General features: G+C 41.7%; 1 protein-coding gene across 1 annotated transcript in view; it reads right to left on the bottom strand.

Moving 5' to 3' along the window:
• Positions 1–26461, bottom strand: part of ube2f (ubiquitin-conjugating enzyme E2F (putative)) — a 149937-nt gene that overhangs the window by 48513 nt on the left and 74963 nt on the right. Inside the window, exon 7 of the mRNA XM_039755316.1 lies at positions 18013–18070. Within this exon, the coding sequence (XP_039611250.1) occupies positions 18013–18070 (58 nt within the window). The remainder of the gene's footprint in view (positions 1–18012; positions 18071–26461) is intronic.

Genomic DNA, 26461 nt, shown 5'->3' with positions numbered 1-26461 from the left:
AATAATAACATGCCATACATGTGTCATTCAGAAAAACAGCACATTACAAACATTAACAAAGCTTTTACGAGTCTTATACCAAATGGCATATGACAGGCATCTGCACTGTGTTTGTCATTCCAACAGATGGCACATCACAAACATTTGTAGTCATAAAATGCACTGCATTTGTCGTTTCAACAGATGGTGCATCAAACATTTCTAGTAAGGCATTTTAATGCACCACCTGTTGGAATAACAACTACATTTTTTTACCATACGCATAAAGGAATATGTTCCAACAAGATGGGGCACTGCAAACATTAACACTGACTACTTTGATTTGAACCCATCTTAGACAGGTGGCACAGCGAGTTTAAAATGTAATCAACGACACAATGAAGGGTTTAGGAAGTGAGGGGGTCTGGATGCACTCTGAATCGCTTGTAGGTTCTCTTCAAAAGGCAATCTTAAATATAATTCACACTTTCCTCTGGCCCAACAGTTCTGGACCAGCTGGCTGCTGACAGACTGGAGTGTCACTGTGAAGGTCGGTCAGTCGTTTGACTGTCAAAGCTCACAGAGGAGGTGGCAGACAGCAGATAAAATTTATTAAGGACAGTCTGCCATGCTTATTAAGAGCGAGCAGAGAAGGGACTTTGTGCTTTGAGACCAGCAAAACATTTGCTCAGGTGGCCCATAATGAAAATCGACCAATCAACTGCCACAATGGCCAGGAAATCAGAGGGCCTTAGCTGCTTGTTTAGTTTTTTTTTTTTGTAAGATTCAGAGTGGGCCTCTCTGTCAGCTTCAGATGGTCCATTGTCAGGAGAGTCACAAGGGAGGCAGAGAGCCGCCATCTTAGAACCTGTCAGAGCTCCACAAAATATAAGATTCACTTTGGTCTGCCAAGGGGAAAGGAGAAATGAGAGCTGCTCAAGGATTTTCTTATAAACGAACAGAGAAGGGAGGAAACTTTTATAGGCTGGTAGAGAATGAAAACATGGAAGGACAATGAAGGATCAAAAGAGACGAGAAATCAAAGGACGGACGTTTGTGTTTCACATTCCTTGTCAGCAGTCTGAGACCCGAATAATCTCAGGCGCAACAGAAACAGAACATGAGGGTGAAGTTCTCTCCATTGCAAAACTAATCCAAAATTTTTGTTTTGCTTATGCCCTCTAAAAAATTGGAAATTTAAAAATAAAATAAAAAAAAAAGAATCTAGGCATAATATTTATAAAATCAGGACAATTCCTTTCCTGTCATTTTGATCTAAATATTCTTCCTGTTTGCTGTCACTGAATGCAGAATTCGCTTTGAGAGCAGGCATAAAAATATAAAAATCATCAGGGTTCGAAACAAAGAGCTAAATCTCTCTATTATATAAAAAAAATCCTGCGACGAGACAAGACTATTGACATGAGATTTTCTCAAGTCCCGCAAGATGAGACTTTGGCCATTAAATTTTTTCAAGTCTTGTCCTCCTCTCTACCATTTCCGGTTCACGGCCCACGCCCGCGGTCCTCTCACCTCTCATTCATGTGAATGCTTTTGTCAGTCACAGTTCCTGCACTCTCAGCACTTATAATTTTTTACGTTTTCCTCACTTTAAGTTCCCAACAAAAGAAGACGTATTCTGTCCAAATCTTAACTGAAGAATTTCATACTGAAGGGTTAGCAACAGAAGAAATGAGAACGCGGGCAATCCTAGAACCGAGAAACGATGAAGTTAAATGAATTAACATCAAAAATGATGATCTGTTACACGTCAGATTGGTTAAATGCGTATCAATAGACTATACTGAAACAGTTGGTGGTGATGGTGAGGAAGATGAAAACATCAACTTACAATATCACAAAGAATATCTACAACCGTTAACATCGTCTGGTCTTCCACCGGTCGAATTACTGTTGAAAGAAGGATGTATCGTAATATAATTGTGTAATTTATGTCTGAGCGATGGGCTATGCAGTAGGACGGGATTAGTCGTATTCAAAATTGGTCAAACAAGTCTGACATGTAAAATTTTAGTAGGTGACAAGAAAGGTAATGTAGTCCATCATTAGGGGATAACATGAGACACCAAAGGAGATCTTGACATGCCATTCGTATTAAAACGTTTACGGTTTCCCGTGAGAATAGCTTTTGCTATGACAATCAACAAATCACAGGGGCAAACATTCGAAAAAGTCGGTTTATTTATAAGAGAAAAAGAAATTAAATTTGTTCACGGGCAGTTATCGTTGCGTTATTACGATGCAAGTCCAAACACGGAATCAAAATTTAGTAAGATCTTGAAGAAAAGTTAATTCCAAATAAAGTTTCACAAGAAAAGTGTAAGTTTAATAAGTATTTGCGTGTTAATTTCAAAACCAAATAGAACAAAAATGTATAACGCAACAAATAAATCTAACGCAACAAGAAACAATTTTCTTTCAAATTATTACGTTTTACTCTTTTTTTACTATGGTTAATTACTTGCTGTAATGTAAAATAGTTAGTTCTATTATGCACATGTAATAATTCCCATGAAAATAAAAATCTGTTTAAATTATACATCCACTTCCTCATAGGCGAGCGGCAGATCCGCGAAGTAGCTAGTGTGTAGCGCCCACCGGGGGGTTGGCAAGTGAAGCCAGCAGGGGGGAAAATGAAAAGGCTTTGTGGAGAGCGGCCGGGCCAACATGAGTCACACAGGGACCTGAAGCTTGGTGGCACTCGCCTAGTGTAGGATTTGGGTGGCACCGTGTTCAGCAACGCAGCCTCACAATGCCAATGTCTGATCATCGCCTGGGGAGAGTCTGCACATTATAACTGTGTTGGCATGCGCTGAAAATGGGCTATAACTGGTGGATAAAAATCTAATCCGTTGAATCATCACAGAGAGACTTGGGCAGCAGACAGGCTTGGGTAGATCTGAGGACGATGAAATTTAATGCCAGGAAACGTAAAGAATTACACATAGGAAGTAAAAATGTGAGGCTTGAATACACAATGGGAGGTCTGGAAATGAAAAGTCCACCTTATGAGAAGGATTTAGGAGTCGCAGTGGACTCGACACGATCAACGGTTAGAGAGAAGACATTAACCCTTAAACTGCCACATACTTGGGGGGTTAATGCACCCCTCCGGACGGCAAATACTTTTTTGCTGCACTTTTTAAGGAAACGTCACAATTCACCAAGAAAAAGTGAAATTTTACTGGAACACTTTTTTTTCATGCAAATAGCATCACAATTAGTGCAACACTGATCATTTTACACACAGCCAATGAACTGCAAAAACTATTAAAAAAAACTACTGCAAAAACCTATTATTATATGTAGATGGTGCAAGTGACGCCATTGATGACATTCAGTAAATCACTGAGCCAACTGCGCTTGAACTGGCTGCACACAAGCACACAGACACCAACGCTGATGCCAGCAGGACAGTGATGCTGATTTGCCTTATTGTGCCAGTGGTCACGAGCTGGCTGCGCAATGAATGTCTAGCACTGACTGCTTAGCTCTTGTGGGTTGGCAAATTGCACTGGGAACCAAAGCTGGCAGGGGACTAAAGCCGGTTGCGGTGGTTTAAGGGTTAAGAAGGCTAACAGAATGTCAGGTTATATAGCGCCTTGATGTGTGGAGTACAAGTCACAGGAGGTTCTACTCAGGCTTTATAACACACTGGTGAGGCCTCATCTGGAGTCCTGGGTGCAGTTTGGGTCTCCATAAAGACATAACAGCACTAGAGAAGGTCCAGAGAAGAGCAACAAGGCTGATTCAGTACTACAGGAGATGAGTTATGAGGAAAGATTAAAAGGCTTACAAGTTGTAGTGGACTTGACACAAGAACTGCCAGACAGCGTTCAGAAGCCATGAAGAAGGCTAACAGAATGTCAGGTTATATAGCGCCTTGACGTGTGGAGTACAAGTCACAAGAGGTTCTGCTCAGGCTTTATAATGCACTGGTGAGGCCTCATCTGGAGTCCTGGGTGCAGTTTGGGTCTCCGTAAAGACATAGCAGAAGGAGAGAAGGTCCAGAGAAGAGCAACTTGGCTGATTCAGGGCTACAGGGGATGAGTTATGAAGAAAGATTAAAAGAGCTGAGCCTTTACAGTTTAAGCAAAAGAAGATGAAGAGGAGACCTGACGGAAGTGTTTAAAATGATTAAGGGAATTAGTGCAGTGGATCGAGACTGAGACTTTAAAATGAGTTCACCAAGAACCTTGCACGGCCTCAAGGTGGCCCGTCAGCCTGACCAGAGCGGCTCCCACCGTCCACTCTACGGACCACACTTGAGCCTGGCAGGGGAAAGCCAAGTGTGTAAGCTGGATGTGTCCATGCAGCTGCTTTGTAGACATGATGTGGTTCTTTCTGGTGCCTTTAGATTGATTTCCGTCTCTTCTACTCTGCATCAAGTGTCGTGAAAACTTTCAAATTTCATTTCGTAGTTATGAACAAACATGCAGACGCAGCAAGGTTTTTATATAAGTGATAATCGATTATCATCTATATTAAAAAGTTTGTATGCAATACTAGCTAACGTGGATTTGAAATCACCTAGCAATATAAAATTAATAAAAAAAAAGTGCCAAGCACAAATAAAAGTACATAAAGTTTGATTCCTGCTATTCTCTTGTGAGCCCCCGTCTGCCTTGACATTCAGATCCAGGCCTACCTGTGCTTGCTGGCTTTTTATTTGCCCTCCCTTCATGTACGAGGTCTGAAAGCCCCTCTGGATTACTGGGATGCCACCGCGCTGTTTGCTAATCTTGACAGCTCACGCTGGCGGCTCCACCGTAAACGCATTTTACATTGAAATGGCCGTGCTGCTCCGTGTCTTTTAAACAGAATTTATATTACAACTGCGAATTGTGAATCACTCGTAAAGCTCCTTTGATGGTAGGTGACGTCTACATTTGTTCTGCTAACTCTGAAGCCTCTCCTCAAATCTACTGGTGCTGCATTTTTAAATTCTTACCAGGGTTTATTTTCACTGGTCACTTGTCTACTCTACCAAATGCCAATGTTATGGTGCCTGCCATTTAATGGCACTTATGTCATGGAGGACAGATGGGCATCTCCAGCTGGACGACAGCATGTCCTCTTGCCAAGATGGGAGATGCCTGGGGATGGACAAGCAGAAGCTGGGGGCCAGGAGCAGTTCCACCCCCCCACATTAGGTGGCAGTAGTCCGCTGGCAGCTTGTATACCTGCAGAGTTTCATAGGAAATGGAGTCCGGAATTGCAGACTTGTTAGGGTCACTGGTGGCAGCAAGGGGGCACGGTTGGCGATTTCCCAAAAAAACCTGGAAGTGCTCTCCACAAGTCATGCCAGGTCACCAGAAGACTTTAAGGGTCCAGCATAAAAGGAGTCCAACTCAAGGGGTCAGAGGCGGGTGGCAGCATCGTCTTGTACGATTATTGGCTGTGCCTTATTATATAAATGTGTTTGGTGGATTAAAAATCAATTACTTGAAGCCATGATTGTGTCTGTGGTTTGGGACTCAGTGGCACCCCCTACTGGTTGGACTCCATAAATAATCAAAAAGGTACAACTTTTAAAGTGTAAAGAACATGGGGATTTTGTTTTAAATATCTACAGAAAAAGGTTTACTTTGACTTTGGAAATGAATTGTTACAGCAAAAGACTTCAGAGTGAAAGCGCCGAATGGATAATCGTGTGGGCAAATATTCTGTCAGGCCGAAAATGACGAGGACTTTTGAGGGGGCCGAATACTTTTGCATGCCACTGTAGATGAACTTCCAGACCCGAGAAACAATGACAGTCCGGCAAGTCGCGCATCTGGAGTTACTCAGATGCCAAACGTGCTCTTTGCTGTTTCCTGAAGCTGAATGCCAAAAGGCCCCATGGGCCTAGTTAAGCAGGGCCTGCTAGACGATTCACTTCTATTAGAGTAGAATACGAACATCTGCATGGCCGATGGCAAGTGCAGTGATCATAAAGCTTCTCCCGAGTTTCCATTAGTCCTTTATTTTTCAGATACAGCATTATAAATGTAAGATTCACTCATAATCAGTCATTTAGAAAAGTTCATGTACAGTAATAACATGACGTGACAAAGTCGGCCCCTCTCTTTCAACTCCATCTTCTTAAAGACATTACTAATAATCTTGTCAGCACTACAATAAGTTAGACCTCACAACAGCTTTAACAGATGAAGTTATTTTTTAAATTAAACAATAAGTGAATATGACAAAGCCATGTGCCCACATTTTCACATCACTGGATAAATTAGAACAGACTGTCAAAACGTTTACATGAATAATCCTTGTCATACGTGCACATCAGAGGATAATAATAATAATACATTTTATTTATATAGCGCCTTTCCCATGGCTCAAGGTGCTCTCCTCATGGGCTCGATTGCGGTATGTGTTATCCCGCCAGGATGAGAGGGGGCGCTGTTGCCAACGTTCTCTTCTCCCAGTGAGAACACTTAGCCCCGCCCCTTTCGGTCCGTGCATTATAAGCAGCCTGGCTGACCAGAAGGAGGCGTCATTTTCCGCTAAGAGCGAGTGGCCGGACGGAGCTCTTACTTCGACAGCCTGGCACTTGTTCCTTTGTCATTGTGCCCGAGAGGCCATTCACTTGATCGCCTGAAGGTGCGAATTTCGTTTTTGGACTCGCGTATGAAACACGACGAGCAGGTTGGTATCCTAACGTTCCCTACACCTGGACACATTCCATATACTCACTTTATACAAGAATGTCCGGACCCTTCTGGCCAGGTTGATTTGATACAAAATGTGCTCTGTTCTGTGCGGTTTAACATATCGAGATGTAAAACCCGGCGAATAAAAGCTGAAACTCTGACCGCTCTTCTCATCTTTTTCTTTTGATCTGCCACACAAATGTCTTCAGTGCGCAGCAAAAACAATTTAATTGTTGCTCCATTACTTTTGGAGGGGACCGTATTTATATTTTCTATTCCAGTCACCTCTACTGGTATTATTATACTGTAATAACTGGCACATGGCTTTCAAGTTTGTATCCTTTGTCTTTATATCTAGAGCAATTTAAGCAATAATGTTAATTTTAGAGCATCTACTGTGTGGGAGATCGCCATCTGATCCAGCCTGGAGGGTTATCAGGTTGAGGGCACCCCAATACAAGGAACAGCATGGCAGAAGTAAGATGCATTTTGTTGGTTGGTAAGAGGCATCTGACCAAAAAGAGTCTGAGCTTTCATGGTCCTCGGGGACGCCTGTACGTGGCTCATGCTGGAGATGGGGGTCCTTAAGCCGAGTAATAGAGAGTGACTGGCAGGGCATGCATCACTCATACTGTGCTTATGGGGATGGGCGTCCGAAGGCAAAGCCCGGGCACACTGACTTCCAGTTTAACAATGGGTTCCTGTGTGAATTACTACAGAGTGACTGGCAGTTGGGCATCCCTCATATGTCGCTCTGTGTGTGCCTTATGTTCAAGCTGCACAAGTAGACCAATCTAGAAATGAATGTGGTGCATCTCGACTCACTCATCCTACGGCAGTGCTTCTCAATTATTTTCTGTCATGCCCCCCCTAGGGAGAAGAAAACATCTCGCGCCCCCCGTGCGACTATAAGTAGTATCATTTGTCTATAAAATTGTTATAAGTACACCTCTGCATAACACTGTATCCTTATTAACGTATAAGAGAATAAAAAAAGAAATATTTACAACAAAGAATAGCTTTATTAAATGTAACAGAAAAGATTTAAAGTGCATTCTAAATTCAAAAAAAATTTAAAATAAAAATAAAAAAGCATGTTCCCCAAGGTCAAACGCGCCCCCCCTTGATGGAGCCGGGGGGGCCCCACTATTTGAGAAGCACTGTCCTACGTCAATGCATGCAGACACTCTAAATCGGGGGTCTCTGTTGTGGTGTGAATTTTGCATACAAGTTGATAAATATTTTATATGCCTTTATTTGTAACTTAGGCAAAGTAAATGTAATATTAGTGTTACAATAGTGAGAAGCATTCATGTTTACCCCCTAGGACTAAGTCAGGATAGTGAATTTTACGACAGGGTTGGGGGAAGCGCCTCAAATAATTTTGGCAAGTGATTCTCTGCTGGACCCTCTCAGTCAACCCCCACAGTAAAGCCAGACTGCCTAGCTGGCAAGCTTCACCCTAAAAAATGGTTTTTGGAGGGCAGGTGTGGAGGTATTCTGTGCCCCATTGGTCTGAAGTATGCCTCTTTGGAATTGGCTTGTATCAGAAGCCTTTTAGTAACATGACACCCTATTGGCTGTAGGGTGTGGACAGAGAATCTATAAAATTTACTTGCTTTACCTCTCTTTCTCTCTCTCTCTTACCAATTGATGAAGGAGCATCTCACACACCATGAACTGAAAAGGACAACCCAATGAAGAGCACAGCTCGGCAGACATATTGAGACAGGCATGCAGCCTGTTCTGGGGAAATCTGACCACAAATGAGACATTTTAAGTAACTAACAAGTCTGTGTGCCACCTGAAACTACACATCAGCATTTATCAGGTTGTATGGTTGCCAATATTCACTTGTACTTTGCTTATTGTCACTATTTATGAATATTATCAATGATACATTATTTAAAGTGCAACTTAACTCCTGCTTGTCTTTTACTACACCTAACTGCCTGAGGTTATAAATGTAGAAGGGAAGGTGGGAGAAGTTGCAGAGTGGTGGCTCTGAGGCTAGGGATCTGAGCCTTCCGATTGCCAGTTCGAATCCCATAAAATGTCAAGAGAGACTCTGCTCTGCTGGGCCCTTAAGCAAGGCCCTTAACCTGCAATTGCTGAGCGCTTTGAGTAGTGAGAAAAACGCTATATAAATGCAAAGAATTATTAAGTTATAAAGTACAATACCTTAGAAACAGGGGTAGGTCTGTGAAGGTACATATTAATAATACAAAAGAAGAAAGAAGAGGAATAGAGAACTCTACCAAGACAAAACAGTCTACAGCTCCGGTCCTGGAGGGCCGCAGTGGCAGCAGGTTTTCATTCTAACCCTTTTCTTAATCAGTGACCTGCTATTTAACTCCTTTTCCTTCCATTTTAATTGACTTGCTTATTAAAATTTGTTCCCCTGAGCGTTTTCATCGTTCCTCTGAATTGCTTCATTTCTTTCCTTAAGTGACACCCAAACAGAAATGAAATCTGACGTGAGCCAACAGAAGACCACCTAAGTCAGGGCCTCAAATCAGTCCAACCAGTCGCTTAATGAAGTCTTGTTAATTAAACTCGTTCTTTAATTCCATGGCTTGTTGCTGCTCTCATTGTGTCAGAGCAGACATTTCTGAAATTGTTGATCTTCTCTTTCCTAACAGTACTGGGGACCTGAGCAGATCAGCATTCCTGAGACCTTCACCTTTCTTTATGTTCAGGTATTGTGCGACGGACACAGTTTGCTGCTCATGTTTTGGTTCGTTTTGTATCTCATTATTGTTTGGCTGCTAATTAAGGAAAAAGAAACAATGAAGGGGTCTGAGTCTTCAAGAGCAACTCAATTAAAATGAAAGGAAAAGCAAAACCAGGTCACTCATTAAGGGTTAGAATGAAAACCTGCAGCCACTGGGGCCCTCGAGGACCGGAGTTTGAGAACCCTGACCTAGGGGTTCATTTTCTCCAGCATTCATGCCCTCCCCAAATCCGGTCCTGGAGGGTCTCCGTGGCTGCAGGTTTTCATTCTAACCCTTTTCTTAATTTAGTGCAATGGTTTTGCTGTTAACTCTTTTAGAGTTTCTAGAGTTTTTTTGCAGGCAACTCTATTTACTGAAAAGCACGCAAGGTTTCACATGTAAATCAACGTAAAACGTCTGTTGCTGTGGCTGCTGTCGACGCCTGATCAGTGTCTCTGGTGGCTGTGGAGGGACAGCTCGGTGGCCAGTAGGAATGCGTGGAGGGCCAGCTGCCTGGCCTGTCTTTGAGTGGCAGTGTGACACAATCTGGTTTGTACCTCTTCTCGTCGTAACTGGTGCTCCTCCCAGGCAAAAATGGCAGTGGGCGCATCAGCTACACAAGCACGTTCAGCACCATGATCAGCTGAAGCCGGTACCTCACTTACGTTTTCATCTCCATCTTCAGATCACTTGCATCAAAATCGGAGTCCAACAAGTCAGAGTCCGATTCGGCGATAATACACAAAATGTCGTCCACGGAGTATTTCACTTTGTGCATTCCCTTTGGTTTCTCGCCAGATGTCGATGCCATTTTAGAGGTTGTTTGCTCTTCGTTACTCACGCATACGCAGCTAATCGAGGTCAAATCAACAAAGCTAACTTTCCTTCTAGCAAAAAAAGTTGAACTAAAACCGGTTATCGTCCTCTGCCCCTGAATTTCGACATCCGCCCTGAAAGAGTTAATTAACTTGTTTAGAACGAAGTTTAACTGACTCATTCTTTATAATTTGTTCCTCTGAATTGCTTCATTTCTTTCCTTAAACAGAAATGAAATGTGAAGTGAGGGAGCCAACAGAAGACCACCTAAGTCAGGGCCTCAAACTCTAACCAATTTCACTCCAACCAGTTGCTTAATGAGGCGCAGAGTCTTCTTGTTAATTAAACTCGTTCTTTAATTCCATGGCTTGTTGCTGCTCTCGTTGTGCCATAGTAGACATTTCTGAAATTGTGGATTTTCTCTTTCCTAAGAGCACTGGGGACCTGAGCAGATCAGCATTCCTGAGACCCTCACCTTTCTTTATTTTCAGATATTGTATGTTGGCCACCAGTTGTTTTGGCTCATTTTGTATCTCATTATTGTTTGGCTCCTAATTAAGGGAAAAGAAACAATTAAGGGGTCTGAGTCGTCAACAGCAAGTCAATTAAAATGAATTCAAAAGAAGTTAATTAGCAGCAAAAACAGGTCACTGATTAAGAAAAGGGTTAGAATGAAAACCTGCAGCCACTGGGGCCTTCCAGGACTGGAGTTAAGTTATTAAAATCTGACAGAAAAGGCAAAACTCAATAGCAGGACTTCCATTATTTATTCATTGTTCCATTGGTTTGTGAGCGTAAAGCAACTTAAGAAATGACAATTAAAGACAAAACTTTTTCTTTTTATCAAACCAAAAAAAAAAAAAAAACACACATCGCTGAGCAAATGAGGTATAAAATGCATTATTTGTATTTATTGCATTTAGCAATAGCTGAACAAAATGAAGAAAACCGGTGCTTCTCCTCCTGTTCAGTGAACTTAGAAAACAATTTTATTTACAAGCAGGAAAAGGCAAATCTTTAAAGACGTCACTTATCAAAAACGGGAAACAGAAAGGCAAACTGAGGACCTGTTGCACCATGTCTTTGATCAGCAGCTTCTGAAGGATACCTGGCCTAATAAAAGAGACGCCATGGCAGTTGATTTGAGAGTCCAGAACAGCAAAGATTAAAGAGACTTGGAGGAGACGGACACGTCAGGAAAGTACGGGTAAAAATAAAATAAAACAACAACTGACTGTGATAAAAAATGAACTGACATCACAAACAAGAAGCCAGCCACATGTAAAAGCTTCTGTAAAGAACCTGATCACACAGTTCATGACTGCCAAGTAAAAGCAACATATCATAGTTGACTGAAATACGACACAAATAAATGTAATTTAATGTCAGCTAATAGAATACAAAAAAAAATAACAAGCTATAACCTACCAAATGAAAACATACTGTGCCTCAAACCTGTCATAAGAAGAAGAAGAAGTCAAAGCCAGCAGTATTTTCATAATTACTGTCGTTACTAATAACCGAGGAGTGAAGAAACAGCAAGCACAAATATTATTACAGACTGACTAATGCCGTGTGAAAGAAAGAAAGACGACTCCATTTATTTTGTACGATGCTTTTCAACAGTGAACTCAATCCCAAGGCGCCTAATAAATACACGGCAAAACTGGTCATAATATCCACGGCTCGCTATTTATAAATCGAAATAGCTCCTCACTGAATACGGGGCGCTTTATTTATTCTTTCATCATGTTCTACCTCATTTTTATTTATTTATTTCACCAGGCTATATGTTGTTGGCTATTGCGCCATAGCTTGTGCTCTGTAGTTTAGTTTTTATTGTCCTGTATTATTGCACTGCTACCCTGTTAATAATAATAAATAAATGTTTATATTTAAATTGTGTTCTTCTCACGACTCAAACTGCTTTGCAAACTCCACGCAGGGAGGACACGGCATGTGAACCCCACGATGCGAGGCGGCACCGCTTGATGGTTGTATTCTGAGAGGCAGACACTCCAATGTGAATTTCATGACTCTTGTATACTGGACATATGACAATGAAGCTCTGACTGGAATGAAGATATTCAGACATACTGTACGCATACCTCATATACAGGGTGGTCCAGATCTAACTATGCAACTCTTAATGCAATGCAGGAAAACAATACAATTTCGGGTGATTGGCGCTACCAGTCTAGTCAAACATTTTGTTGATTTGGGAGATTGCGTTCCTGTGCACTGCAGGCGGTCCAAATTCCTCCAACATCCTGCGTTGCACGCTGTTATACCGTAATGAAAATTGCACAATTAGATCTGGACCACCCTATAGAAGCGACATGTCCTGACTAACAGGTACAAATCTCCACACATAACACAAGTAAAAACGGTTCTCACTACAGTAACGGATTGATCTCAAGGCCCTGACAAAAATCTGACATCATCAAAAAGTAAATTTAATAATGGTGAACAAGTAAGAGAAAAACTGCCACAATGAACGGGCAGGTGGACTACAGTGGCTGCACAATAATAACTGCACCCAAGTCTGTGGCATCCCACTTATATCCTCCATATATTTTTTTCAAACATTATGTTGATATTTACAATTCACATACAGTATAGAAATATGAATTCCTTTGAAATTTCTGTTGTCATCTTCTGTATCCACTACTTTAAACCAGGGCTGTGGAGTCGCTAGATAAATGCTCCGACTCCTCAGTTTCTAAATATTCCGACTCCTCTATATGTATATACTATGCTAATGTATTTTCTACATCCATTGAAGGAAAGGAAGGCAACATACATGTCATTTCACCACAGAACTACTGGCTAGGAAGCCAACACTCTACTATAATGCCAGATTAAAGACAAACACAATTGATTGGCGGCCGCTGATTGCGTGTGTCCACATGGACGGGCAGATCCAGCTTGCCGAAAATCTCGACCACCGCCTCCATCCAAAGTAATGTGATGCCTCTGTCTGCTGCAGTGGCTGTCTCCTCTGTCAGCCAGCCGGAAGTTTAGTGCATTGTGTCAGCAGAACGAGCCTCTGCTGGAGACAGGTAGGGAGATCTGTGTTCTCGGCTCCTTCGGCCCCCTTCACTAGCGCATAGCAAAGGGGAGCCGACGGAGCTGAGAAACACCAGATGATTTTCAGGCGTTTGGCGTGATGACTCGTTGAACGGCCGAAAAATCGTCAGTGCATCTGTAAATGTATGGGGGGCTTTAGGCTAGGTTCACAGTTCCCTGTAACAGTGGAACACGACACAATGGAAAGCGGTGCCGCACCTTACCTGTGCATTACATCCCATATAGTGGCGCATACAGTCAATGAAAAGCATGCTTCATGGTTACTTGACATGTTCGTTTTGTGGTAACATTATGCACTGCATGCATTGGGCTTTATTCTTACAGCAGAGAAGTAGTTCATTATGACTGTTTGTGAATTGGGAAATTTCAACTTACTTTTTTAATTCCCATTTAAATTTAGTAGGAGTAGGAGTCGGAGTCGGTTAACTTTTTGCCGACTCCGACTCCAGGTACCCAAAATTGTCTCCGACTCCACAGCCCTGCTTTAAACTGATTCTGATGTGTTAACCATTCAACAAAAAAAAAATCACTAATAGAGAGAGAGAGAGAGAGAGAGTGTGAGTGTATATATACTGTATACTATATATATATATATATATATATATATATATATATATATATATATATATATATATATATATATATATATATACACACACACACACACACACACACACGCACACACACACAGGGTGGTCCAGATCTATGGATGACTTTGATTAATGCGGGGACCGATTCCAGTTCGGTGCAAAGACAATTCTTCATGTCCTCAGTTCGCACACTTCTTGATGGTCTGGGATTTTTTGGGTGATTTTCTATGTAATAAACTTATGTTACAGGGTAATGAAAATTGCATAATTAGATTTGGACCACCCTATATATATATATACACACACACATACTAGGGGGCTTCGCTTGCCAACCCCCCCACTGGCCTGCACTACACGCCAGCCACTTCGCATCTCTGACGCTTGCATAAGTGGATTTCACTTTCAACCAAATAACAAAACTTTAAATTCTCACGGATTAACTCTTCATTGGGAAGAAACACAACTTTTCCCTGATAGCAACATGAATTAGATGATCAACAAGTCTCCGACTTAAAGTTTAAAGCCAAACAATATCTAAATACTTCTGTCATATCACCTATGTCCATATATATATATCTTTTCGCTGTTCCGTTTTTTCACCGAGTAATAATTTCCATTTGTTTGCGCTAATGCGATCTTTACTATCATTTTTTTGAGACTTTCGAATTTTAGTACTTTCACTATCTCTAACCCACTCTATATGTGTATTGTGTCAATATTTTTGAACCTCTTTAGGACATTCTACTTTATCTTCTACTCTTTGTCTTTTATTTCCGGCCCTGGGTGTGGTTAAATCTCTTGGCACAAAGTCTCGTCCCGGGATATTTTTTATTATAATTATATATATATATATATATATATATATGTATTTTTTTGTTTCATATGTCTGAATTACAGTGTGATTATTTGGATGGTTACCAACCAGGTAACGTTTGTAGTTGGTCGGCCGGTCAGTAAACATTCACCACGTCCTCTCAGTTGTGAGAAGCAGATTATAGATATGTGATACAGTATGTGCCAAATAAAACAAAGAGCGTCGAACCTCGGACATCAGTGCCTGAGGTAAAGCCTGTGACATTGCGCCACAGCAGTATCCAAATAATCAGATCGTGAGTCAGGACTATGAATGTAATACTCTGATCTTCATTCTGTCAAGTAAGCGAACCAGCCACCATGGCACAAATGCTTCCCCTCAGGTACAGACGACCGAGGTTTGATCCCTGTAAAAGGGGAAGCAAAGGTGCGTACACCTGATGAGCCCCAATAAGGGTAAAACACGTGTTGTGTACTCTTTGTATTATTTGGCCTCTATTGGAATGGATTTTGTAATTATAGTGCAATAAAATGCATTGCACCATCTGTTGGAATGACAAATGCAGAGTATGTGTCTCTACTCTATGCCATTTGGTATGGGAGTCATAAAAGCAGTATTAATGTTTGTAATGTTGGAATGAGGGACATACAGACAAACAAATGAAAATCTTTTAAACATTTTCCATATAAAATCTATAACTAAAAACAAGTGTTAAGAGTAGGATGCAGCATGGTGGCCCAGGGTTCAGCTTACATATTCAGCGTCGCTCTGTGTGTTCTCCCCAGGTCTTTCTCTGGGTACTCCAGGTTCTCTCCCACATATCTGTATATATGCAGCGTGCAGGTGTGTCCGTGTGTGTATTTATTTGCTGTGCTACCCGTCTAAGACAGGTAGAAATCTGAGTAATCAACGTTGACCTCGCCATCAACATTTGCAGTGCAAAACTGAAACGTATTTTGTTCTGAATATAATAAAAATTGCAATGCATTTGTCATTCCAACAAATGGCACCTCACAAACATTTGTAGTAATAAAATGCATTACCGCAAATGTCTGTGATGTGCCGTCTGTTGGAATGAGAGACACAGATACACACAAAGGGACACACAGATACACAGACACTTGTTCTTTTTTATTAAGGCAATACATAATGTTTACTGCATATAGACACACACACACAGACACATACATGTATGATATACTGTATGCACGTAGTGTATTTCTATTCAGAACGAGATCAGCGTAGGTTACGTGACCAACTATCATTCAGGGAGTCAGAGGTCTTCTCCAAGACACTCATTAACAGTTAAGCAAGTTACAACAATGAATAACTGATCTGATGAGCATCATCAAGGCTAGCAAGACCCAATCCAAGCAGTTTGGATAAGATGCGAGTTCACAGACAGACAAAACAAATGCTCTTTGTGAATAAATCCAATACGAACAAATACATCAGCATAAAAGTAATGAGGCCCAAAAGAACTGATCAGGAAAGTCGTGTGTATCACAGGACTGACCTCAGGTTCGCGTACAGTGAACAAGTACAAATGTACAGTGCACGGAGTCGAGCGCTGCCCGTTTCCAGCATGTTGGTGCAATTTCAGCCAAGAGCTCCGTCTAGGAGTTGCTAGTAAATCTTTTTTTGCCCACAGCCATCAGACAGTGTCATGCTGGCCCCTACTGTGCTGAATGTCACCCTTACTAGTTATGACATTCACCCTTCCATAGGGACAATACACAATAAATGCATTAGCTCTAACAATTCAACACCAAACGTGGGCAAACCTGACAATGAACAAGTACAATTCAGACGGATTTCAAACCGAGATGAAAAAAGTCTACAAACAGGGAAAATGAACTGACAGTTTTGCAAGTTAACTGTTACTATCAACACCATACAAACCAGGGCTGTGGAGTCGGTAGATAAATCCTTCGACTCCTTAGTTTCTGGTACCCTGGACTCCGACTCCTCTGTATTTAATATGCTGATGTATTTTCCATGTTGACTGAAGGAAGGCAACATCCACGTCATTTAACCATAGAACTACTGGCTAGGACGTGGACTCTCTACCGTATTGGCCAGTTTGAACCCCTGAACACACATCACCTCCACCTACACCATTACACTTGTTTACACTCAAATCAACTTGTTAGACACATTAGATCTGAAATCAAATGAAAACCCTTTTTGTAACGTACCATAATCCAGATTACAATAAGTGAATGTCAGGATGTATAATCGCTCAGCTGAACTTCACGCTAGTAGTAACACAACTATGCACTGGGCTTTATTCTTACATCAGAGAAGGACTTCATTAGGACTATTGTTTGTGAAATGGGACATTTGAACTTGCTGTATTATTTTTTCATTACTATTTAAATGTATTAGGAGTTGGTACTTGTTTGCCAACTCCAGGTACCCAAAACTGTCTCCGACTCCATAGCCCTGATACAAACCTAGTAACTTCTTCAAGAAAATGTTGACCTTCACCATTTGATGAAGCCATCAATTAATACGATTGTGCACTGATGTACCTGCAGTTTGTTATCCTTTCAAGTCGGCCATTTTCACATACTGCTTCTGTAACTGATTTATACTAAAGTTCAGCATAACAGGTACAAAAAACGACACTCAATAAGAAGGCCATCATTGTCCTCCAAAAAAGCACCTTCCCACACACAGCTTCCTGGCGAAGACAGTGACTTAAAAGAGATGCAAAGCTGACTCTCAGTGGCCATCAAAGGTCCCTGGGCATCCTTCATAAAGCGCGGGTTGAATCCCGATGTCCTGGCTAAACTGCCCATCACAGCCTTGTCCATTCCGGCCCCCTAATCATCCCTTGTCTGTAACTGGCTAACTCTCACTCTCAGCCCTTACATCACCTAATGTGTGGCGAGCGGACTGGCACAAGAATGGTTGCCATCGCATCATCCAGGGAGTACTACACACGGTCTATGTAAAGTGCTTTGACTAGTGAGAAAAGCGCTATATAGATGTAATAAATTATTATTTTATTATTAAGAAATGCACGTATCACGATACTGATGGGTACAGGCATCCAAATAAAGTGAGAACTCTAAAGTGTTGTATATTTATGTGCTTATTCGCGTCAGTTAAATGGGTTGAAATCAATAATTATTATAAAACAAGATAAAGAAAAGTGATTACAAAATGGTCACATGTCCAATCCTTTGCACACAGCACCTTAATTGTCTAACAGCTGAGAATTAAAGTGCAGTCCAAATGAACCAAAACAGCTTCCATCGGTCAAATATTAAAAGGCCAAGCATGAAAGCTTAAAAGTTTAGCTGAGCAATTTAATGAAGATAAAAACAAAATACCTTTAATGTTCTGGTCGGTGCCCAGCCTGTTCCATCTATCGAATGTTCTCTCAGCAGACTGCAAATAAATCACCAAAAGATCAAATAAAAACACACAAACTGAAAGACATGAAGTGTGATTAATGCACATTAGTGCTAAGGCACCCAAACAACACCAACTACTTGAGCGCCATTTCTTTATTAATTATTCATTTCTAAAACATGCAGTAAATGACAATTTCCGCCAGCAATGCGTTGTAACATTTTAAACTTATTTACAAGATACAAGAATTTCAACTAGATTAATAAGTAAGGGCTTTTTTTTTCCTTCCAGGGTACAATAAAACAGACACAAAGACTAATGGCGCAGAATACATTGATAAAGCGAGTGAATCAAGAAATCAATCGATTTGAAAACAGGCTGGAGAAATGCAGACGTTACGGCAATATGTCATAACGGTCACATTTTCCATTACGTTCGACCACAGTTCAGCACATGAATTGTGAAAATAAAAAAAAAATAAAAAACAAAGACTCCCTTCTACTTGTTTATCTAGTGGTGTATGAAAAGCAGGAATGTCTGAGCCCGCATAATTACAAATCAATGCTTTTATTGCTTCACATCGTGCGGTAAGTGAAAAAGAGGAAACGAGAACAAAGCTACAGTGCTGTGACTGTGCAGGCCAATTACGCAAACTGGATTATGTTGGCACGGCGTAACATTCTGGTGCGTTCAGCGACTAAGTCAACTGATATAAAACTTGGAGCGGTCCTCATTTTTTATTTACTTCCTATTAATCTGTTTTGTAACAATAAGCACCTATTCAAATAATTAATAGCAATAGCAGAATACAATTCTATGTGTTAGTAGACTCCATTAAATAAATATGTCAGTCATTTTCTAACCGGCTTTTTCCTGCACAGGGGTGCTGGGGCCCATCTCAGCTAGCATAGGGCGCAAAACAGGAACGATTCCCAGGACATCGCAGGGCAGCACGAACCCATATGGGCTAATTTAGGATCGCCAATGCATCTAACCTGCATATATTTGGACTGTGGGAGGAAACCTACACAGACACGGGGAGAACATGCAAACCCCACACAGGGAGGACTCAGGATGTGAACCCTGGTGTCTCCTTACTGAGAGACAGTGGCGCAGCGCTATCACTGCGCCACCATGCCACCCTAAATAAGTGTGTGTTTTAATCAACACTATATAGGGTGGTCCAGATCTAATTATGCAATTTTCATTACGCTATAACTTACCGTATTTACTCGTGTACCATGCGCCCCCCATGTAAGACGCGTACCCTAATTTTTACAAACAATATCTCGAAAAAAGTTTTGCCCCGTGTACAACGCACATTGCGATTGTATAATAAGCGTTTAGAGAGAGAGAGAGAGAGTGCTGTCGAGCGTGAGGGAGCGCGAGTGAACAAGCGAGCAAGAGAGAGAGAGAGAGAGAGAGAGAGCGAGCGTGAGTGGGCGGGCGGGCGAGTGAGTGAGCCCAATCAGAAGAAGTAAACATTACAGAATTACATTTCCTCGTGTATGACGCGCACCTGATTTTCTAATGCTAATTTTCGGGAAAAAATGTGTGCGTGGTACACACGTAAATACGGTATTAAGTTTATTACATATAAAATCACCCGAAAAATCCCGGACCACTGAGAAGTGTGCAAACGGACAACATGAAGAATCATCTTCGCACCAAACTGGAATCGTCCTCACATAAATCAAAGTCATCCAGACGATCTGGATCTGCATAATTAGATCTGGACCACCCTGTATATATAAAAGCCCAAGTCTGAAAGTGCAACGATTTTATGTCACGCTTTAAATCTGGCTTATTTTAAAACCTACATATATATGTTTGGTATCATTCTTTTCAGAATTTATCGAACTTTGATGTGATGTTGTAAGATTTTCAGATTCTTATTCCGTTTTTAAATTATAAACTAAACTATCAAGAAAGTTGCGGTTTTGATTTTTGATCGAGTAAACTTTCTTTCACAGGAATAATAATAATAATAATTCTTTGCATTTATATAGCACTCTTCTCACTACTCAAAGCGCTCAGCAATTGCAGGTTAAAGGCCTTTCTCAAGGTCCCAACAGGGCAGAGTCCCTTTTTGGCATTTACGGGATTCGAACCGGCAACCTTCCGATTGCCAGTGCAGATCCCTAACCTCAGAGCCACCACTCCACCTCCGGAATAAAGAAGGTCAAGTTACGATGACCCATTGCATACCACTTTAGTTTTTTTGTGATTTTTCCTGTTATTTAAATGAGTCATTTTTAAAAAAAAGTTTGTTTTTTTTTATCTATAAGAATGTCAGTTAAAATGAATGGATCGTTTATTTAGTCCAATCGGTAAGAAAGTAAATATTTGATTCTCATTTCATGATTTTTACTCCGTTAAATAATAATTTTTCTTTTACATATTTATAGACATTCATGATTTTGACTCCAATATATAATCATTTTTCTTTTGTACATTTACAGATTTTACTAATATTCTGGCCGCAACTGGAGGTTGGGTTCCAAAGGTGCCAGGGGGCTTTGGCACCCCTAGTAATAATAATTGTTTACATTTATATAGCACTTCTCTCACTACTCAAAGTGCTTTACAAAGAGGGTAAGGAGCAACTTCAACCACCACTAATGTTGTAGGATCACCTGGAGGATGCGATGGCAGCCATTTTTGCGCCAGTACGCTCACCACACATGAGCTATTAGGTGGTGAAGTGGTGAAAGAGATGGTCAGTTAAGAGACAGGGGGTGATTAGGGGGCCAGAATAACCAAGACACCGGGACATCCTTAACTCTTTGCGAAGGATCTTTAATGACCACAAAGAGTCAGGACTCTCGGTTTTATGTCTCATCCGAAGAACGGCGCCATTTTTACAGCCCAGTGTCCTGTCACTGCACTGTGGCATTGGTTTCCACATTCAGAGCACAGGGTAAGCGCCCCCTGCTGGTTTCACCACCACCTCTTGCAGCCGCAGCCCCAGCTTTTCCAAGTGCTGGCCGGGCCTGAACAGGCTGAGCGTCAGGTGGGTGACCTCTTCTGAAGTGAATTTTTAACAGCAGCACTTAACAATTGAGTAAAAACGAAGCAAACAAATTAGCAAATGTGAAATTGGAAATTTTAACACATTATATTACAAGTTGGAGTCGGTCTATCGATAACCTAATGATTTGTTTTCTACTTCACGGCCCAATACAGGACTATAACCGAGTGTCCTGCCGTTGTGATTTCTGCACTAATTGTGTCTGAAAATTGTGAATTGCAGTTTTTATTTCATTAAGAAGGGGAATCCATTGCAATTTTAAATGATATGTAATCTAATTTGATAAGATTAAGGGTTTGTTTTTTTTTTCTTATCTAAAACTATTTTATTAAACGACATCTCACGAGTCTTAAATGTGTACTTTTTCTCTCTCGCTCTCCGAGTTAAGCCGCATGTTGTGTTCCATTACAACTTGTCTTGAATGAGAAAGGATGAGTCACCGGTGCTCACTGTTAGTCCCCACGCCATCTCCTGCAGAATCCGCTCCAACTGTTTGTGTTTTAAGCCATGTGCTGGTGATGCCACCGAGAGGGCAGATGTCGGTTGTACTTGCAGACATACAGGGCCTAAAAAAAGTATTCCACCACCTGGATATTTCCAGACTTTATTGTGATACAACATTGCATCCCAATGGATTTAGTTAAGAAAAAGACTGAAATCAGATCTCTGAAAAGTGAGCTTCATGAATTACAAAAACTGAAAATAACTGACTGCAGAAAGCGCTCACTGCCTTCAAGTTGGTATTTAGCAGATGGCAGCCACGCCAGCCTTGTGTCTGTGCACACAGGTCTCCGTCAGTTCTGCCACTTCTTCCCCAACTCTGTTTTTCTTTGTAAAACTCTGTCAGGCTGACTTTCTTCACAAAAGCTGAAAACACCCGTAAATATGGCGCTGCTAAAGGCGGTTCGTTCCGGTAATGGGTGATTCCTCAGAGGAAACCGTAAAACACTTTGTGTTCCTGCCATGATAAGCATTCCTTCGGCAGAAAGGACAAACAACTTTATCACAATAAATTTGGATCAAGAGGTGGCAGGCTGTAATCGAGGAGGTGTAAACCCGATAAGTATTTTAAATCGTGTGCTTCAACAAAGGTGAGACTATCATCTGCACGTTCTTATACTTTGAATTCTGCTGGCATTCCCTTCGCCTGTTTTGAGGGGCTGTTAGTCACGTTGGTAAACATGAACATTGAGGACTACCGTATATACTCGCAGATAAGTCGGGACTTGATTTTACAGTATAATTTCTGGTATTTTATAATGTTGGTATAAGTCGAATGCGGAAACCTCATGCTATTGATTATGATGGGATTATGATATGCTAATGCCCACCCGAGAGAGTAACCACGGAGCACACAGTCTATTTTTTTTTGCTATGTATTGTGCCTACTTGACCACACGGTAATACCCGAACTATTCCGAAATGATGTTTGCACCGTTTTGTGTTTTTCGTATCTCACACCCTCATACACCTTTATCGTAACAGCATCCCTTATCTACGATGGAGCGTTCGATCAGAAGAAAATATAAAGTTGGTTTAAAATTAAAAGTCATTGAAGTAGTGAAAGAAATTGGTAAGTGTGCTGCTGCAACAAAATTCAATGAGTCTGAGAAACTGGTGCAAGATTGGAGGAGGCACGAAGTAAAAAAAAAATTTAAGTGTCGTATTTTTCAATGGGCGTATAAGTCGGGGTATGATTTTATGATTGATTTTTCGGGTTTCAAGACCCAACTTATATGTGAGTATATACGGTAGTTCTTGTTTATCTACCCATGATCAGAAAATGAAAAGAAAGATTTCTTGCCGGAGATGGAGCTCCTTGGAAAGAGTCCAGCAGATAAGCAGATTGTAAGCTCCACTTAAATGTCTGTGGCTTGTCTTATAGAATTTGCCAGAAACTAATCAGTAAAATCAAGCCCAGACTTATCTGCGGGAGAACTTAAAATGTGAGTATATACGGTTAGTAACTGGGCCATCGGGGAACTGTGATCTGAAGACTGCATGAACCCACCCAGGTTGCATAATTTGGTGACACTTTACATTAAGTGTTCATAACTACACTGTAACTACTATGTAATTACCTGTATAAGTACAGTGTAACTACTCTGAACATACTGTGTAATACAAAGTAACACTATACAGTTACAGTGCAATAATTTATCACTAGTTACGATGCATCCGTACTGTCAAAATGTAATAAAAACTTGTTCACGAGTAAGGGAAGAATGGCGCGTGAGATCAACAGGCGGATCAGTGTGGCATCCATAGTGATGCGGGCTATCCATCGGTCTGTCGTGGTGAAAAAGGAGCTGAGCTGTAAGGCAAAGCTCTCAATTTACCAGTCAATCTATGTTCCTACCCTCACCTATGGTCATGAACTATGGGCAGTGATCGAAAGAACGAGATCGTGAATATAAGCGGCTGAAATTAGTTTCCTCTGCAGGGTGTCTGGGCTTTCCCTTAAAGATAGGGTGAGGAGCTCAGAGTAGAGCCGCTGCTCCTCCACATCGAGAGGAGTCAGATGAGGAGGCTCGGGCATCTGATCAGGATGCCTCCTGGACGGCACCCTGGCGAGGTGTTCCGGGCACGTCCAACCAGGAGGAGGCCCTGGGGAAGACCCAGGACACGCTGAAGGGACTATGTCTCCCGGCTGGCCTGGGAACGCCTCGGGATTCCCCCGGAAGAGCTGGAAGAAGTGGCCGGGGAGAGGGAAGTCTGGGCATCTCTGCTCAAGCTGCTGCCCCCGCGACCCGACCTCGCATAAGCGGAAGAGGACAGATGGACTAATAAAATGACTGCATGCAAAGTGCTTCAAAACTACTATTTACTTCTGGTACCAAAATAAATGAAATGCTGCTGCCGTACCGTTTTTAATGTTTCGGTGCTTTCTCAGTACCAGCGTACTGCACAATCCATCTCCACAAGATTTGAAATCTATAATGCTGGGTCCAGGAGACAGCACTGCTAAGCACTGCATCATTGGGCCTTCCCTAGAAACACAAATTAGTTTAGACTACCAGTTGTAAATTCTGACAGATATCTGATTCCGTTTTGTGTAACAGCTACTGTATCAGTTATTATAAATCAGACTTTGATTCCGTTGCAAAAACAACAATAGTTGATGTGGCAGTCATAAGACAATGTTAAAAGGTATTCACTGCAGACTTTTAATATTCACTACACACAAAAGCAAAACACTTGCAGAGATCGGCGGGCGGTGGCTGTCACCGCATTACTTCATCCTATGGGCCCTTCACGTGTATCAAATATTACATCTGAATGTCACCCACATCACTTCTCCGAGCTCAGTGCCTGGCATATCTGCTGGTACTGCATGTGCAGATACCATACACAGTACGTGGGCCTTGGTGACTATCTGCTTTTAAAACGATGAATCATTTGATAAAAGCAATGGGTAAAAGTTACAGGCAACAGATTAAGGCCAGCGCAGTTTTTCTGAAGCTAATCACGCAGCACGGTCTCGACAGCGTACTCTCCTACATTTTTTTAAATTTCTCATCAGCAATCTTTTTCTTAGTATGTGTTTGTTTTAAACGCACAGTATGGCGCGGTTCTTGTTGTTATGAGCATTTCAAGGGAGTGTTACAATCTGTCTTAAATCTTGGTAGCTCTCAGCACCCTGACCTGACAAAATGACATAGGATGTAAAGAAAAAGCTCCAACTTTTAAACACACAGGGTATGTTTTGCCCCCCACATGTGGACTTACCATAAAATGAGAGATATTATCATCTTACATGTCCTTCATATACAAAGAATGAGGGAAACAACTCTGCTGTATTAAAAAGCGACTTCTAATTATGGTGCCCTTGTGCTTCTCTCTCAGCACAGACGTTAAGACTGATGTGCTGCTGGCGCTGCACGTTCAGTGACACCTGGCAGAGAACGAAGTTGACGTCATCCACACTACAGTTAAATCGACTCCTTTCCAATTTTTTTGCTCACACGGTATGTTTTTGCTTTGGCTGTTCCAATTTAAGGGCATCATAGTGGCGCAGTGGTAGCACTCAGTAAGGATACCAGGGTACTCAATGCATGGAGTTGGAATGCTCTCCCCGTGACTGTGTGGGTTTCTTCCCACAGTCTAAAGAAATGCAGGTTAGGTGAACTGGCGCTCTTAAATTGGCCATTTTGTGTGTGTAATTGTTTGCCCTGAGAGGGACTGGTACCCTGTCCAGGGTTTGTTCCTGCCTAGTGCCCTGTGCTAGATGGGATAGGCTCCAGCAGACCCATGTGACCCTGCTCTTCAAAACCTCATACGAGTCTGTAGAGATAACAGTTCCTTAAAAACGTATTCAGTCTCCTTGAAAGCCATCTTCATTCTCTCAATTTCAAAAGATAAAATACAATTATTTCTCCTGTAATGGAAGGTGTGGCTGGACTGGCATACCAACTTGGACTGGAGGTGTTCTCTTACCTGTCCAGGAGGCCATTATGGGAAGGACGGGCATCCCGATCCAGGATGGTTGCTGTTCCCATTGTAAGTTCGAGGGGCAAGTACTACAGGATGAGAGGAGGAGACTGCCACCTTGGGCAACTGAGTGTCACCCCCGTGTCCGGTTATTTTTGTGTCTCAGTCCACATCTCCCACTTGGTCACCTGGAGGGTTGCATGGGAGTTTTAGTTCTGGGTTGGCGGCCCTGGTGGGATCTTTGAGTGCCTGTAGAGGGTGCCGTTGGGAGGAGACTCCCCTGTCAGGTAGAAGTTCCACCCGACTCGGAAATGCTTCCTGGGTGCAACATGGTGGCAGCCATAGTGGCTCCTAAGTCTGGCATAAACGAAACCATTCCATCCCATCTGGGAAAGTCAGAGGTGGGGACACGCTTGCTCACTGTTGCTGTGTGGATGGGAGAAAACGGCGGACTTGGAAAATGCACACTCTAGTCGCACTCTGATTGGGTCATACTTATCATGTGGCTCTTTTCCGACTGGTTTCTGCTCATTACATTTTCTCAGCCGCTTTGCTTGCCTTTTACTGATGTGTTACTCTCAATAACAATTCAACTCATGGGCAGTCCAAACAAAAGAATCCGATTGTTTTGTTTTACAACCCCTGGCAAAAATGATGGGAGTCATTACTCTTGCAGTATCTTCATTCAGATGTTTTACTTGGTTGCAAAAAAACAAACCACAGATAAGACATAAAACTATTTTATTTAACAGTTGAACATTCTGGCATTGTAAAACATACCTCAAAAAGAGATTAAGTGAAATTATTGTAATTATTGGCACATAAAACAGCTGACTGAATACCCTCCGAGAGTAAGGATTCCATCATTTTTGCCAGGGGTTGTATGTATTTGTGATTGCAGTTTTCTGTATGTAAACACAAGCTGCCTAGCATGGAAAATATTTCAGCCAATGTGTGCATGCCCA

This window comes from Polypterus senegalus, chromosome 6 (assembly GCF_016835505.1).
Source record: "Polypterus senegalus isolate Bchr_013 chromosome 6, ASM1683550v1, whole genome shotgun sequence".
NCBI lineage: Eukaryota > Metazoa > Chordata > Cladistia > Polypteriformes > Polypteridae > Polypterus > Polypterus senegalus.
Note: the sequence above shows the minus strand (reverse complement) of the source record. Positions and strands in the feature narration are given on the sequence as shown.